The sequence below is a fragment of the Pyrus communis genome, chromosome 1, assembly GCF_041283825.1.
Source record: "Pyrus communis isolate YQ-2024b chromosome 1, ASM4128382v1, whole genome shotgun sequence".
Taxonomy (NCBI): Eukaryota; Viridiplantae; Streptophyta; class Magnoliopsida; order Rosales; family Rosaceae; genus Pyrus; species Pyrus communis.
In genome coordinates this window covers 7,248,207-7,265,635 of record NC_142565.1, presented here as the reverse complement: position 1 = coordinate 7,265,635, position 17,429 = coordinate 7,248,207, and the positions used below count along the sequence as shown (strand labels likewise).

The 17,429-nt window shown below is 35.9% G+C and overlaps 2 protein-coding genes across 2 annotated transcripts; both read right to left on the bottom strand.

Annotated features, from left to right (window-relative positions):
* Positions 1–6,324: 6,324 nt before the first annotated feature.
* On the bottom strand, positions 6,325–9,518 carry LOC137720215 (nuclear transcription factor Y subunit B-1). Its single transcript, XM_088695348.1, has 6 exons — positions 9,367–9,518; positions 8,996–9,250; positions 8,767–8,900; positions 8,304–8,389; positions 8,156–8,194; positions 6,325–6,815 (listed from the first exon to the last, which is right to left on the bottom strand). Exons 2-6 carry the CDS (start codon positions 9,232–9,234, stop codon positions 6,771–6,773), a joined length of 543 nt encoding a protein of 180 aa, XP_088551474.1. The 5' UTR covers positions 9,235–9,250; positions 9,367–9,518; the 3' UTR covers positions 6,325–6,770.
* Positions 9,519–11,098: 1,580 nt separating this feature from the next.
* On the bottom strand, positions 11,099–14,634 carry LOC137720214 (D-aminoacid aminotransferase-like PLP-dependent enzymes superfamily protein). Its single transcript, XM_068459253.2, has 7 exons — positions 13,860–14,634; positions 13,412–13,529; positions 13,171–13,271; positions 12,571–12,656; positions 11,807–11,916; positions 11,678–11,710; positions 11,099–11,512 (listed from the first exon to the last, which is right to left on the bottom strand). Exons 1-7 carry the CDS (start codon positions 14,399–14,401, stop codon positions 11,456–11,458), a joined length of 1,047 nt encoding a protein of 348 aa, XP_068315354.2. The 5' UTR covers positions 14,402–14,634; the 3' UTR covers positions 11,099–11,455.
* Between the last annotated feature and the right edge of the window lie 2,795 nt (positions 14,635–17,429).

Here is a 17,429-nt window from a genome sequence, read left to right as displayed (position 1 = left end):
GTACGTACACGTGAAAATAACTAGTTACAATTGTCGTATACAATTAGTACAACTAGCACCCACGATTTTGTGCACAATATCCAGTTGTACACAACTTTTGTTCATCGGTTTTGTATGTTTCTTTTCTCAAGTGACACGTGCATTGTAAATTCAGATATTTTAAACCTCTGATTAAGTGTATTAAAGCGTTACACATCTTCGCGAATATTTTAAGATTTTTTATGCATCGGTTATGTATGTCTCTCTTCTCAGGTGATTAGGTACACGCGAAAAGAACTAGTTACAATTGTCGTATATAATTAGTACAACGAGTGCTCACGATTTTGTGCATAATATCCAATTCTACAAAACTTTTATCCATCGATTTTGTATATTTCTTTTCTCACGTGATAAGTCATATATACATCTAAGGCATATGAAGTAGTACAACTAGCGCTCTGTTTCCTTCTTTTTACTGCATGAATATTAATTTCCCCATTTTCTAAAAAATATATGTGGTAAAATATTAATATTTACCAATCACTTGCGCGTGAACCCATGCGCCTGGTTGACGCGTGGGAACACGTTTCAAAAATGGAAGAACCAATTATCAAACAGACAGCCAGACGCCGTAAGTTAGATGGGTGGTCCCCACGTATTTTTAATGAGACGAACTTACATGACGTGCAGTCCTAGAAAGAAAGGCAGTCGACGGATACGATATGGGCTCCAGAACACCTTCATGCACTGGATACAAATACGACAGTACCTTCTTCTGTGTTTTGGACATGATCACCTGTACCCGCATGCAACCTATATCTTCTAGGTTCGGAACAACTAATATTTTTGTACACCTTTTGTTTTAAGTTTTGTGATGTTTAATCAAGTAGCTTGCCTTTAAATGAGACGAGATTTTAGTTCCTGATTTTCATGTTTTAATTTTTGATAGGTTTTTTTATTTTATTTTATTTTTATACTATTCCATGATTGTTAATGAAGGAAAGGGATCATCTCCGGATCTCTTCTACCAAGTCTACCAATCCGGACCATTGAAATTTGATCTAACGGCTACAAACAGGGGGCCCTTTTAAAAGTTATAATAAATTTAACCGTTGAATCAAATTTCAATGGTCCAGATGGGTGGACTTAGTGGAAGGGATCCGAAGATGATCCCTTTCCGTTAATAAAAGCATTTATTCAATAAATAAAAAAACCTAAAAGATGTGGACTTTAAATGACAAATACAAAAGTAATATGTTGAGTGTTTTTGTCAAACAATAGATTTTGTTATCACATTGGTGGAAATAAGTTGAGTCATTGCATGACGGCATGGATTTGAACTCCGTCGATGACTAATCTAATATTTAATTTAACAAAATCTATTGTTTGATAATCTATTGAGTGTTGAACTTAAGACCTTATTGATTACAACTGGAAAAAAAAAAACACCACTATACGTAAAATCATTTTTTAATATATTATATATATATATATATAATTTTTTTTTAATGCGTGGAAGAAGGAGAAAGGGTGAGGGGTTGAAGTAGGGGTGCAACTTGGTTGGGCCAATTCGAACCCGTCCATATCCAATCCGACTTTAAACCCAAACAAATGGGTTTTTTCAGTTATAATCCGCTCGAACCCAACCCAATATCAACCTGTTCATTGATTGGGTTGACTTGGGTTGATCATTTCCCCGTCCATCCCCAACCCAACCCAACTTGACTAATCAAACCCAATCTAACCAGATTGTACCCCATATCAATTAATGCTCATACTACACCCAAGTGAGTCAAATAAAAAAACCAACGCCCTTTCTAATATTTTTTTTAATAAATTACCCTTTATAATTACTTAAGCTTTTAGAGAATATGAGCCTTTGATTAGTCAGCATATTTGTAGTCTCTAAATCCTAAAGCTTTATAGTAGATTGATTTATGAAATTAAAGTTAGCTAACTTTGATGCTACTTGGCTTAATTTTTTTAGGAATTCTTAGAAATAAAGTTATTACAAGATTAAACTTGAAAAAGTTGGGCAAAACTCAACCCAAGTAAACCCTAACCCAATTAAACCCGAGCCGAAATGAACTTGAATGAAACCCAACCCGAACCCGAGCCCGAATTGTAAAAATTGAGTTAGGATTAGGTTGACCTTTCAACTCGTCTAACCCACTTGAGTTGCACCCCTACGTTGAAGTGGGAGACATGGATTTCTTTTAAAATCTTTTTGCCTTTTATTTTTTATTATTTTTATTAACTGTTTGGCATATTATCCATACTTAATCAACTTGTTTGATAAAATTCAGTTGTATGTAAAAGGTTACAACCGTCATTTAAATGAGTTTTTAGTTCACAAGCAGTGTTTTGCATAATTTGGGGACTGGCCCCAAAAATGGCAAAGTAGTGGTTTTGGAGTGAAACTGCTTGCTCTGTGTCTGCATGCACGTATACCATACATGACTAGATCATGCATCGAAATTTTTTGTACGCAACGATACGGTCAAAGGACAGAACCCGTCTGATCTGATGTGCATAAGTTTAATTTCATAAATATTAACTGTTTGATCACGTGGACCCACTATGAATTCGATATTGAAGCTCTCTTCCTTGAGGAAAACTTGTGTACCTTCACTTACAAAAGTACGAGACTCTCCGATTCCGAACAAAATGCGGGACATTTCTTACAAAATCATGAATCTTAAGTTTTTGGTTTACGATCTATTAGTCGACTATCTATGGTTACATTGGTGTGCTTGGGATAAAAGTTTGTGCCATAGTCAATTAACTTAGTGTAAGAATTATCCTAATCAGACAATATTTTAACAGTTCCTTTTGTCGCAATTAAACATTATAACCAATCAAATGCAGGCATTGTGATCATGTAAATAAACTCATATAGCTGAGGAAAAAAAAAGTGTTAGAAGTATCGTCGACATGGAAGCATATTAGTTAATTTATGAAAGATGATAGGACACACGTTTTTTCTCGCAACATTGTTTGATGTCCCTGTCTGTCTATGCGATCAAACATGGCTGCAAAGATTCATCCCAAAACAAGGGCAGTTTCCAAGGGTAATCAGTGGCGTTAATGAAGGAGGCCGTCACATTTTCTTCTCACTAGCCTTTTGCTGCGCTAACGCATGTGCCAATTTACATTTTTTTGTTTAATTTTTATTATTTTATTATTTTTTGAATTTTTTAATTCTATTGAAAAAAAAATTATTTAATTTACAGTTTAGATGATTTTTTATTTTTATTTTTTAAAAAGGGTTAGTTACTCGTTTTACGCGGCGTTGTTTTCTTTTAATTATTTTACTAATGTTTCTTATTTAATGAATTGTTCTTTTTAAAAGTTGTAAGAAGAGATGAGCATTTTTTGGTATTATGAATATTTTACTAAATTTGTCTTCTCCATCTATATATAAAGATACAAAAGTCAATTATCCAAATAAGACAATAATTCCTTCGTTCAGAATAGGCCATTGTTTAGAGTTTTACTTTTTTTAAAAACGGATATTATAAACTATTCTCATTTACAGAGATGAAGATTCAAATTTGAATGAAAGAAAAAGAACATTAACCTGACTAATTGATTTAATCAACATCTCGTCTATTTTAGAGATTAATCTTACATTTCATGTGAAAACATATTTTTACAAATTAACGTGAATGAATTTAGGGTTGAGCGAGCCCTGAAATGAGAAGACTCTAAGGATTGAGCAAAAGATAAAACAAAAGTGCTTAAAGTTCTTATTATCTTTAAGAATTAATATTGGACGCACAACGTTATGAAAACAAAAAATTAGGTTATTTGACATTAAAACTAAAATAATAAATACGATACAAATAGTAAGATGCATTGTTTATATCTTTGATATTTAATTGATATGACGAAAATATAGACGAAATATGTCGATTTAACCAAAATTTTAGAGTTTTTTTTTTTTTTTTTTGTATCCTTCTTTACTTCTTTCGATATTCGACCAGAGAAATTTCAAACATTTCAGACAACAAACGGAGTAGAGACGTGGGAATATAAAGAGCATGAAGGGTGCTCGGTGGCTCTGTCCCAACAGAATCCTCTCCGGATCTTTTTCGGTAAGGATTTTAGAAATTTATAAATCGTGTTCATTCATTGTATATCATGCGATCAGTTTTTGTCAGGTATTGTTTATGTTTAATTTTAAATAAAAATATTTAAGATAATTTCTGATCATACGATATACGATGAACGAACACGATTTATAAATCTTCGAGATTCTCAAAAAAATATTCCGATTCGGACTCGGCTCTGTCATCTCTTGGCAAACCAGTTTTGGTCCCACGTGAGGAGGTTTGCCGGCCGAATCTCTCAAAACCGCCGAACCCTTTCTCTCTTTCTCTGTGGATTATAACGTGGCCAGCTGTACACCAACAGGGATAATTCGTCAGTTCATAAATATGGGTTCCTTTTGACCATTGACCAACAGAGACTTTTGGGATGGGGGGTACAGCAAGCAAAAAGGTGAGATTTGAGGGGAGAAAGAAAGAAATAAATAAATAAAGGGATTTGATATTAATATATCCCATTTTGCTTTTCACATTTTTTTTAATTTTTGATCGTCGGATTAAATGAATTAAAGAAAATCAACGGATAAAAATTACAAAAGAATGTGTAAGAAATAAAATCCACACACCCCTAAATAAATAATAAAAGGAGGCATGAAGAAAGGGTGCTACTGGTAGTGGTGTGAGCTGGACCAGACATGGATCCTCTCTGGATCCATTGGTCATAATCCACCAAGTCATATTATCCGGGTTATTGAAATTTAATCCAACTACTACAAACATGGGCTCACTTTTAAAGTTATAATAACTTTAATTGTTGAATCAAATTTTAATGACTCAAATGATGTGACTTGGTGGATTAGGACCAATGGATCATGAGAGGATGCATGTTCTCATGTTCTACTTTTGAAATTTGGATTTCATCCTGATCCACTTTGTGAGGATTCTAGTGATCCTTACAATTTAGCCATTCATTATGCATCGTGCGATCAGAAATCATTTGATTTTTTTTATTTAAAATTAAATGCAAATAGTAGTTGACGAAAACTAACCGTACGATGTATGATGAACGACTAGAATGTAAGGATTTCTAGAATCCCCACAAAATGAATTCAGAAAGGATCCTCTTCCCTTCTTTTGAGTTGGCCTAAGTGGGACACATGCTTCTCTATACACTCACACACTCACATGATGCATTGCAGGATGTTTATGTAGAATCTTTTATTTTTATTTTTATATTTGTTTTAAATATAGAAAATTAATTTTTCCTTTGAGTGGTACGTATAATGAATAGTTGAGATAAAATATAAAAAATTCAAATAATTGTAAAACAAATTAATTTTAATAGATTCGTAGTGTTGAAGTCGCACTCAATTTGTATAATATATCACTTGCATAACACACCCAATTTGTTCTCAGACATAAAAATAAAGAGACCATATCAATATGATTATGATGTGTCCATTACTCTCTCTCTCTCTCTCTCTCTCTCTCTCTCTCTCTCTATTATCATAGCTCACGTGCGAGCAACACGACGCCTGCTCCTTCAAAAATCCAAACATTGCTGGTGACAAGGATCACGTGCTGTCACGTGTGCCTGTGAATAATGAAGGAGTACTTGGACAAGGACATGATGTGGAGAACTGGCGGTCGGTGATTGTTTTTGTGTGCGACTCACTGGTGGTTTTCTGCATGTCCCACTCATCCCTCACTGTTTCTTTCTTGTTTGGTTCATGCCTGGTGGAGGTCTCTGGTACACACAAATACAACTATACCCTCTCTAGTCTCGACATTTTCACAACGTTTCGGGTAACTGGAGTCCCTTGTCCGACAAGAAGTCGTAAGCCAAGCATGTCGAGGTGACGTTCGACGTGCTTAACCAACTAGGTTTAGGTCCGACCGCGTCTCACTAACTCTAGGCTTCTAGGACTTCAAGTCACAGCGACACAATAACAAACGTCGGAGGTTCATTAGTTTAACACTCGACTCAAAAATCACAGTTTGAAACATACACAGCGAAAAATTTAAGCTTGAAATATACACAGAAAAATTATGCGCACAAACTCAAACTCAAATCTTCGAATGATTTTCGAGCCTCATCATACAACACCAATTCAAGCTATTTACTTCGTTGCTATAATACCAGCAACGGTGCACGTTTGGCTTGTGACACAACAAAAATACAGTCATCGAACGGGATAGCATCCCGAATAAAACACAACACACGGCAAAATCCATGCCCCAAATCCCCAAGGACAATTACTTGCTATAGCTAGACAGCAAAGTAAGATAACCAAACTTGTTATATGAAAATATCCATATATTTCAACCTTTTTTTCTTTAAATGGGGTTCTAAGAATAGCAACCGATTAAACAGCATTTCTTAACACGGTCAGGCAACTAAACTAGACACAGAGCCAAAGAAAACTTTACACAAACCCAGCTAACGGTAGCATCTGCGAAATACAAATCAACCCTACCCCAACCAAAACAGAGACCCCAGAAACATAGTTGTCACTCACATAAATGATACTATCAGTATTGAAAATTAACAACTTTACCACCTCCGAGTTCTTAAAAATGATATAAGACGAAATTAAAACCTTCTACTCGTTGCTTCGCATGGAATGAACAACGAGATGCTGTGCCTGGATTGCAAGATATTGAGGAACACATCATCAAGGTCAATTGCACATTGACCACAATCCATGTCCTCTCTTCTTCCTCATATCACTCGCAAAAGCATCAACTTCCATTACCCATATTGTTCAATGGCACATAATAATCCTCCTACAATTGAGCAGAAAAAAAAAAAAAATTATAACGCAAGTGGATTCTTTCAGTGAACTAAAAGAACCATTAAGAAATCATATCCTTTCCAAAGAGCAAAAAATAATGTAACAAATTCAGCATCATGGCATGTTTTGACAAATGCAAGACATTACAAGGTGAGAGATCCTGTTCTTAAAGCAGACACAAATGTGATGCAATAAAAGCATGTGCACACTAACAAAGAAACACTTAAAAGTGCCACCAGAACACTTAAGTAACACTTGGTATTTATGGGTACACTAGACACCTTCACCCGCAAACAGGTTCTTAAGGAATGTGAAAACCCATCACCAGTGAATCTGTTCTTATGAAACATGGATATGCATTACTTTCAGTGATAGTGCAAAATGTGCCTTAGTTCCCTATTTAAATAAAAAGCTTTGAAATTACCATTAGGAAAAATAAAAGTAATCTAAAAGAGTAAAAGATTTTTGTAAGTGACAAAATGTTTCTCTTAAAAGACTATTCTAAACAGTCTATTAATGTGTCAGGCAAGTTTTCTCTATATGACTAAGATGCTGCATCTTATTAGAATCCCCAAGACAATTGTAAAGCCTATAGTTGGTAAAAATCAAGCTATATTTTTCCAAACTTCAAACAGACTTCATCAAACTGCCTTCAGAGTTATGGTGAAATGTTGACAACTACCAAACCAGCCAATAGATGGTACAGGCAAAGCTATAATTTCTCAACTTCAGAAAGTTTCATTGGAGGATGTAAATCCTATAAAAAAACCTTCACGGGCATCAAAGAATAAAAGGCAGTTGATTTTTCAAGCAGCAAGTTCTTCGCCAACCATAACTATTGATTAATTGTATCATCTACACATACTGAAATTTTGTTATACACAATTCACTCGAATTTATGTGTCCCAGAATCACTACATCTTCACCTAGATAGAAAAAAACACACAATCCCCTATGGTCTTTGTCATAAGAAGCTACTGGTGGCTTTAATGGACAGCATGGACTGAAAGCATTTACATAAAACCAGTGCAACTCTAGTCCAAATGTTTAGCAAGTACATATCATATGCTCAAAACAAGACTAATGTGAAAACATGTCAATTGTACATTTTGGTTAAGATTCTGTCATTCTAAACTTTTTGAAGGGGCAACCTAAAAGTTGAACAAAGTCATTCATATGTCAATTACAGAGATTCCCATTCTAGAATAATTCTAATTAGCTTGTTTCTTCTGAAAAATATCAAATGCATACGAGGCTGAGAGCACACAATGTGTGTGTATATATGTCATGTGTTTGTCCATGGGAAAATAGAAGAGAGATAAAGATAGTTACTTGAGGGTTGCCATAATTCAATGCTCCCTGATGAACAAACTGCCAATATTTATTCACCACCCAACAAAAAGAGAATTGAGTGAGGTCACAATTCAAAGTTCAAAACTTTACACAGAATAAAATTTTAATCGGCTTTATAAAATTACACCTGTGCACTTGGGCCAGGCATTGCTGGAACAGCATTCCCTTTTGAAGAACCATCTCCACCCCTAGCAGACCCCTTTGCATCACCCTGTTCAAAGCTTTCCGGTCAAGTCATTTCTAACGCTCCAAAAGCGATACAAACTAATAAACTAAACAATTCAAACGTAGTTCAAACTTCAATCGAACATAAAACTAGATTTAACACTGAAGAATGTTTAGTTACCTCTGTCTGTGACAATCCAATGATCCCAACCAATCAAACCAAAGGGGAAAAACAAAGAAGAAGAAAAGGACGTGTTAGATTGAACTGACAAGGAAAACACCATTGCATTAATTAAAAATAGGAAGGAAAAAAACCCAGAAAATGCTACAACCAAACTGCAAATTTCCATTTGAAAAATGATAATATGTAAAGTGAATTTAAGTAAAAGAAAAAGGAGAAATAAAAGGCAAAAGTTAAAGAATAGTTACCTCCCTGTACCTAGCCAAGTAAATCCTGAGGGGCTCGATATAGTCCTCAAACCCTAACGTGGCCATCGCCCACAACAAATCGTCGCCGTTGATGGTCTTCCGCTTCTCCTTCTGGCACTTATCGCTGGCCCTAAACACCCCAAAAAACCCCAATTCAAATTAACACAAAAAATTCCGATTGAAAAGCAAAGTAAATAACAGTACAGAGAGAAGGGTGAAAATTACTCGCTGGTGACGAAGCTGATGAATTCGGAGACGCATTCCTGGACGGTGTCCTTGGCGTCCTTGGCGATCTTGCCGTTGGTCGGCAGAGCCTTCTTCATGATGCGACTGATGTTGGCGATTGGCAAATACCTATCCTGCTCCCTGACGCCGCCGCCGCCTCCTCCTCCTCCTCCCTGGGGGCTCTGCTCGCCGCCGCTCTCGTGGCTCCCGCCGGCCGGACTCGTCGGTGCCTCCGCCATTACTCACAACGATTCACTGCATTTCATCAAACAATTCAACAACAAAATCGGAAATCGGAATCGGAGCCCTAGGCCGGCCCGTTAGGTTTTGGTCTGCCGCCGTTAGAGCAGAAAGAGGGGAACTTTTCGTACCTGTATACGTCGAGAGAGAGGGGGGAAGGTGAAAGTGTTTGTATTTGGCGCGCGTTGGAGAGGGAAGCGATCTGACGATGGAGAAAGGGAAGGAGGAAGGTTTTTGGCTCGATGCTTACTACCATTTATCAACACCGTTCGTTCTGGTTTTCCATCGGTTAATTTTTTTTTTTTCCTCGGATTTTTTTACAGGGTTAAAGGGCCGAGTTGTGGGCTTCGTACTACCACGCTATTGGCCTCAAAAAAGTTCTTTGTGAGCGTTTTCTAAGTCCAAATTTCGTGATTTCCGATTTAATTTTGATACGAAGGTAGCGAGTTAGAGTTAATTTTTTTTAAACTGTTGACATGAGTCGCTATATGATTGATAAAATGTTGTGTTCCTGCTAAATACAGACAATTTGAGTTTTTGATGCAACAAACGCGTTTAACTAATGTTATACAAAGAGATTGATAAATTTTCACATTTTTAAATGTTATGGGTTTATTATGCCTTTTCTAAAATTAGGATGAATTGAATTTATACTTTACGTTAAATACGTAACATAAACTTGTTTTTCGAAGAAATAACGGAAATCTAAAATAATAGTAACATGATACGGTTGAACTTTAATTTTAAAGTCTGAACACATTATGATATGATTTGACGTGACACGACATAACTTTTAAGATTTATTATTGTTTTTAGTACTACTTTTCGATTGGATGACCAACTGACAGGGTGTTATTAACATATAAAGGCACTACATAATTTATAGTGGGTCTCAAAGTTAGGTGAAGCTGGTCTACGCTAATTGTCATCCCAATCCATTCAAATTTATAAAGGGGTGCTGCAGCTAGGTTTATTATTATGAGATATGTAGGCAACACTGTGATAAATTTTATTGCGTACGAATACAGGATTCGGCTACAATACTATGAACGACTTATAGTTGAGATTTTGATTGTATCAAATACATGTAAAAACTGTAGTCAGTATCAATATTATGAAATGTCACTGCAACGTGGATGTAATAGTCGTTCTTTTCTTTAAAAAAAAAAAAAAAATTAAACGCATGAAATCATCCAACGCAAAAAAACAATGCATGCGGAGCTAATTTGGTTATAACAGTGTGCACCTCCTCCCGCACCAAAACGGTCAATTGAACTCAAGATTTTGATGCTTTTCTTATCCCTAAACCAATCTTATCACTATATTCTCGTAAACCAAAATCCAATCCACGATTATGGAGGAAAGATACCAAGGTCCACATCAACAACAACAAATGAAGAGATGGAAAACAAAATTAGAGATGTTTTAGGCCATAAGTAATTAATTAGCTACTTAATTAAGGAAAGATTAGAAGATGCTTGTTCTACTGGCAAACAGCAGCCCATTTTATGTTGTTATTCCAACTCAGAAAAAGCAAAGACATTGGACAATAAAGCATTTAAGCTTTTACATTTTTAGGGTTCACACATAGCTTTAGCTGCAACTGTGCAAAGGATGAAGCAAAAGTTGGTCCCCAACAATTAAGGGTGCCACCAAGCTGAATTCCTGCTAAGATCGGCTATTCCGGTGGTTACAAAGACGGGTTCTGTTCTTTTGATGAGACTGTACGTGACAAGTTACTGGGTTCTGTTTGGTTTCCGGGATTCTCATATATGACAACCGACGTTGCTCGTGCCTAGTTTGGAATGGGTACACTGGAAGTATGAGACATGTCTACCAATCTTCACAGAACTAAACCATGAGTACCAGCAGTAATATCAAATATGCACAACAATGTCTAAAATATAAGCATATCGAATGCCTTCAAACTTATTGCCAATTACATCGAGTGCAAAGAGATCAAACTAATTTGTATCTGTGATAGAGGCTTGACACTATATAGCTATGTTCTAGGAGGGTTTACATTCTATACAAAGCAGATCCGTTACATTATATTCCTTGGTTTGCTTGAACTGGACTAAAAGAACCATAGAAAGCTTACTTGACAAATGACGTAAATTCAAGCTTAGTTATCACCCGTTCCAGCATTGAAGGGAGGGACAAGACGATAAACTCATGGAGACGTACAAGTACTATGCAAGAAGAAGATCTGTCCACCTTTTATACAAAGTAACTGACAGAGTACCCTTCTAAAACTGCCCTTTCCATGACCTCTTTCTGCTCGAAAAAAAAAAAAAAAAAAAAAAAAAAAGTTATCAGAATCATGAGGAATGATGTTAAAGCAGTTCACTTTACACGGGGAATTGACTACTTTATTCTTATTTCATTGTGGGTGGAACAATTTGACATTTTGTGCAAGAGAAGAAGAATATCCAGATTTACCTGGATTATTGTCGTGATCATCCCAGGGCCGTCCTAGTTATATTAAAAATAATACATAGTGATTAAAAAGTAGAGAATTATGATATGCAAAGAACAGTTGCGAGATCTTAAAACTTTAGATGCACACACCTCAAAATGCTTGTCTATCCATGTGATGTTCTCCAAAGAATTAGAATCCAGTGATTCCCATGAACTTGGAAAACTAATTGTCTTCGCGTGCTGCAGAAGTCTCAAGCTGCCTGCAATATTAATCATACAAAATATTCTAATATATAGTGCAGTGTTGCCTCAAATAAAATCCCTTGGAACAGTTAGCTTTCACAGAGCATTTGATAATCAGAATGGGAATGCATGATGCATCAAACTAGCGAAAAAACTATCGACCCCTAAATTCTAATCTAATTAACTAACAAGCTAATGTTATTTCATGTTCTGACACACAAAATGTTACTCGTTTTCATAATATTAAAATCAAATGGCATACAACTTTCCATGTAACAGTACGACAATTATGCCTGATTGTTTCATCTGACTTTAATATCATATAAAAACAGTGATATATGTAGAATTTAATCCTTTCATTATACAATTAGCAGATATGATGTTGAAACTCCGAAATTGACAGGAAACACAAATAATTAGACTTGAAAATGTCCCCAAAAGGTTTGCAGAATTGCAACTGAACTAAAATCCTCATTTATATTGTTTGCTGGTCAAAGCCCTTTGCTATACTGGCTACAATGCAATTAGTTCTAAAAGTGGTATCAGTCCTAAATCCCCACAACAAGCGTCGACAGGCCTTAAATTTACTGATCTCTTAGGCAACAATATTTTGTTACTTGAATAGTTAACAAATTGCATGGCACTGAAAAAAGAGAGAAGTAAAGGCTTACTTGTAATGAATGCCTCTGCCCAATATTCTCTCTCTGACCACGATGGTGCAACTTCTCTCAAGGGAATTCCCTTGCTCAAGCAGACTCTACATAAATTACCAGAAGAAAAACCAACATAACAGATCTCAACATGCGCACTTTATCAATTTCGATATACCTATCAAATTGGAAATCAATTAATCAAAAGTAAACTCAATGCACGATCCTAGTCTCGAATTGCCAATTTAATACCGCCTACAGGGTCACTCGTTAGTGTTCACTTACATTATGGGGAAAACATTACAGACTTGCAATAGTTCAACTTTTAAACCATCCACCAGACTAATAATAGATTTGATTTCAAGCATACAACTAAATTCGTGGACACCAAAGAAGTCTAATAGGACTTCCTGTTTTAAATCATAATTTGTTTGGCCACCAGAGAAGAACAAAAGACTACCATGCATAAAGAAACAATCAGATGTCAGCTACCAAACTCTGGTAGCAACATAATGAAAAATCCAAATGATTTCTATTTCTTTTTCTTTTCTGTTGCAATGGCGCTGATAACGCTATCTGTATAGTAAATACATTTGAAAAAAATAGTAGGAGGGAACATACTCAATGACCACTTGCCGAATAATTCCTGGAAGGACACCACTAAGAGGAGCTGTCTGTACTTCAAAACAGTGCATACTTTTGGCTTTAGCTTCACTGATATCCTGAGAACAGTTTCATTGTTTTTCCAATTATGCAACTATCTATAACTGGAACTTATTGATAACAGTCGCAAGACATAATACTTAGTTACACACGAATTTTCCTAAGTGGTTCGAAATTACAAAGTCTTATAGCCTCTAACCTTCCGGCGGACAACGAACAAGTTAGACACGGTGCCCTCAAGAATCCGATCACCATCATTGGACAACAAGAGCTCCGTCCCTTTCGGCGGCCTCAACCTCTCCAAAGACTTCCTCATCCTGCACATTATGCCAACCCAACAGTCAAACAGCTCAAAATACTTGAAACCCAAGTAACAAAACAATAAAAGTGCTCAAAATACTTGAAATCCAAGTAACAAACAATCAAAATGCTCCAAATACTTAAAAACCAAGAAACAAAACAATCAAACTGCTCAAGAACATTCAAGCTACCCAACAATCAAACAGCTAAAACAACTTAAACGCAAGCACCAAATCAATCAAACTACTCAAAATATTGAAAACCCAAGTGAAAAAAACAATGAAACAGCTCAAAATACTTACAATCCAAGTAACAAAAATGAAGAATGAATCATTCACAACACTAACCTTACCCAATCCGAGTACTTTGCAGCAGCAAAATCTCTCCCGCGACCCACCACAGCCAAAAACGCGCCGTTTTCTTTGATACCAAACACAGCAGGCGCATAACTCCCAATGTAGATACTCACATCAAAACCCTCATCCCCAACTCTCAATTCCTCCAAATTGCCACTGACCAACGCCGTAATCGACAGCTCCTCCCCCTCCCTCCTCTCCTCCATAGCAATAGGCAGCACTTGCTTCATCGAACGGTTCACGAGCTCGCGAATCGTCGATCGGAGCGAGATGGAGTCGGACGACAGAGACGGCAGCGAAGGCGGCGTCGTTTTGCAGTGGGGTCCGAAGAGAAGTTGAGGATTCGAATTGTAGAGGATTGTCACAGAGTCCGCCAGTCTCCTCAGGTGCTTTTCCCAGAACAGCACGAACGACGCGTCGTTGTGAGTTCGGGACGTCGTGTACGCGCCTGGGTGGGTTTCGAGGAAGGCGGCGACCGGAGGAGTGGTCGCGGGTGGCGAAACAACGCCGTTGGTGAACAAGAAACGCGCCATTAATTTCTGAGCGAAGAGGTTGACTGGCGGCGACAATATACGAACGCAGAAAATGGCAAGGCGTTGCGAATAAAAGAATTTGGTCGTTTTTGTAATGCATACGGAACTGTTTACAACAGGCGGAACCGGTAGTTTTGCCAACCAACCAGCGCAGCCACGGTTTTCAGTTCATACAGATTTCTTGAAGCTGTTTGCTGCCTGGTTGCTTGCGAAATTGACAACCGATTGTGTTTGACTCGTAGAAGCATTTCAACCTTTCCTTTATTACCATCGGTTAATTATAGTTATGGTGCTTGCTTGCGAAATTGACAACTGATTGCGTTAACAATCAAAAAAATCTTCATTTTTCTCGAACCGAAAAGACTCATGGAGATATTTCAGTATTCTCTTGATCACCATCATTTGATTATAGTTATGGACAATGGTTTTCGGTTCATACAGATTTCTTGAAGCTGCTTGCTGCCTGGACAACCGATTCTATTTCCGAACTCAAAAGACTCACAGAAACATTTCAATCATCTCTTGACCACCATCGGTTGATTATAGTTATGGTGCTTGCTTGCGAAATTGACAATTGACTGTGTTAACAAACGAAAAAATCTTCATTTTCTCAATATAAAAAGACTCATATAGGCATTTCAGCATTTTCTTGATCACCATCATTTGATTATAGTTATGGACAATGATTTTCACATACCCTTTTTATTCTTGTACACACTCCTACTTATTTTGGTTCATTGATTTTCTTTAATTTATTCAATTCAACAGTTATAAATCATTAGTTTTCTTTGATTTTTATCACTTACATTTTGTATGCATGAACAATCGTCTAATAAAGATAAAAAAGAAATGAAAGGTTCGAAGAAGATGACATTACGAAGTTGGCCCAACAAATAATTAGCAACATATGCACTATCTTATTAATTTATTAGCACTTGAGCACTGTGTACTGTATGTACTGCATACGTAGAACAGAGCATCTTGTATCATGCACACTGTATATTTCAAGTAATCATAAGTAAAGACGCACGTATGACATAAATTGAGTCAGAAAAATATAAAATTTTCTCAAATTAATTCCCAATCTAGCATACATTAGGCCATTTTGGTTGGTCATATGTAAAAGACCCCATGCCATGGATGTTTTCTTATTTATTTTTTTGACCAAATTCATAGTATAAATAATTGTAACATATGTCTGCAGTGTAAATTTGTGTATATACACACACGAATTAAATGCATATTTAATTAACTCATGCCTAATCTTCTTATATATAAAGCCAACAAGCCCATGAGTAGTGTTTTTTGGCACAAGCTCCACAAAAAAAAAAAAAAAAAAAGACAAAAATAGGGAGATATGCTACCAAATCTCACACTTGATTTTAAGGAAGGAGAAAACTCACTCTCTTCTTACATTAACATTTTAATTCTCTAATTGACTACTTTAAAAATACATTTGAAGCCCTTTAAATAGGAAGATATATACGGTTCTCTCTCCATTTTTCACTCACTCTTTAAGTTTTTGTTTCTTAATTGATTCCTTACTTCTTCAACCGATCTTGTGACTTTACCTCATATGTTTTTATTTCGCGTCTAAATAAGTTACCTGATTCAAATCAGGTTGGTTAAAAGAATCAATAACTTGGCTAATGTGCATGGCATAAGGGCATTATTTTTTGTTAGTTTACCATAAGTCAAGAGCTAAAGATTTTTTTTACCAACTTGACAGAATAAAGTAATATGAGACACGGAACAAAAATACATGGATCAAAGTCACAGTCTGAGGATTCTCCTAACCAAGCCCATCGGACCGTTGAAATTTTATCCAACGGCTACAATTATTATAACTTTTAGAGGGGCCCCCTGTTTGTAGCCGTTGGATAAAATTTCAACGGCTTGATGGGCTTGGTCAGGAGGATCCTCACCCTTTGCTCAAGAGAGGATCCTGATCCGTATGTTTTGATATGGGTCTAATGTATTGCACAATCATATGTAGGGTCTAATAAGTAGAGCAATTAAAGTGTACATAATTTGAAAACAAAATTGCATCGACTGTCGTTAAATGTTTTATCATGACTCTTCCAGAATTAACATGGAACTTTAAGTTACACATCAAATCTCATCATTTCATAAAAAACTCTCATCTTTTTTAGTGTAAAATATATCGTTGTATTAAAAAAAAAAAAAAAAAAGTTACTCATCAAATCTCGTCGTTTCATCAAAAACTCTATCTGACTCCTGTTTTGAATTTTCCTCGCGATTCCTGCAGATTAGTATCCAAATTTGAATTTGAATTTGAATTCGCATGAAGGTATGAGAACTACAAGTAATTTGACATGTTTTCGTTGAGTCGTTTACAACAGTAAACTTCATTTTTGCTGATATTTGTTACATGATTCTAGTCTACATGATTCGTGAGCATTATACATTAATTGTCTTATGTAAGTAATTGCTCAAGAGGCTTTTGACATTGATTGTGTTAGCTTCAGGGGCTTTTAACATTACCAAGATGGAGGACTACATCTTACTGTTAGAATCATGTAAAATTACTTATTCCACCATGATAGGTAGTTACAATACGATAGGTAGTTTAGCTTGTACAAGTACTTATATAGCACGTAGTTCAGACTGTAAAAGTACTTATATAATAGGTAGTTTAGATTATAAAAGATCAGTTGAAATATAAGTTCATGCCGCCTAATATTATAATATGATAGGTAGTTTAGCTTGTACAAGTACTTATATGACATGTAGTTTAGATTGTAAAAGTACTTATATGATAGGTAGTTTAGATTGTAAAAGATCAGCTGAAATTTGGGTTTATGCCGACTAATAGGATACTTGAGTTGAAAAAAAAAATAGAAAAATAATATAACTAATAGCGAGGTCCCCCAAGAGATTTATAGGTGTCCGAAATTTTGGAAATGTCCTAAATTAATTTTAGGAAATATGTGGTGCTAATAGAATGACTCTGACTTTGGCTTATGGCACACAGTTTTTTGTGAAGAAAAAAAATTTGAAATTTTTA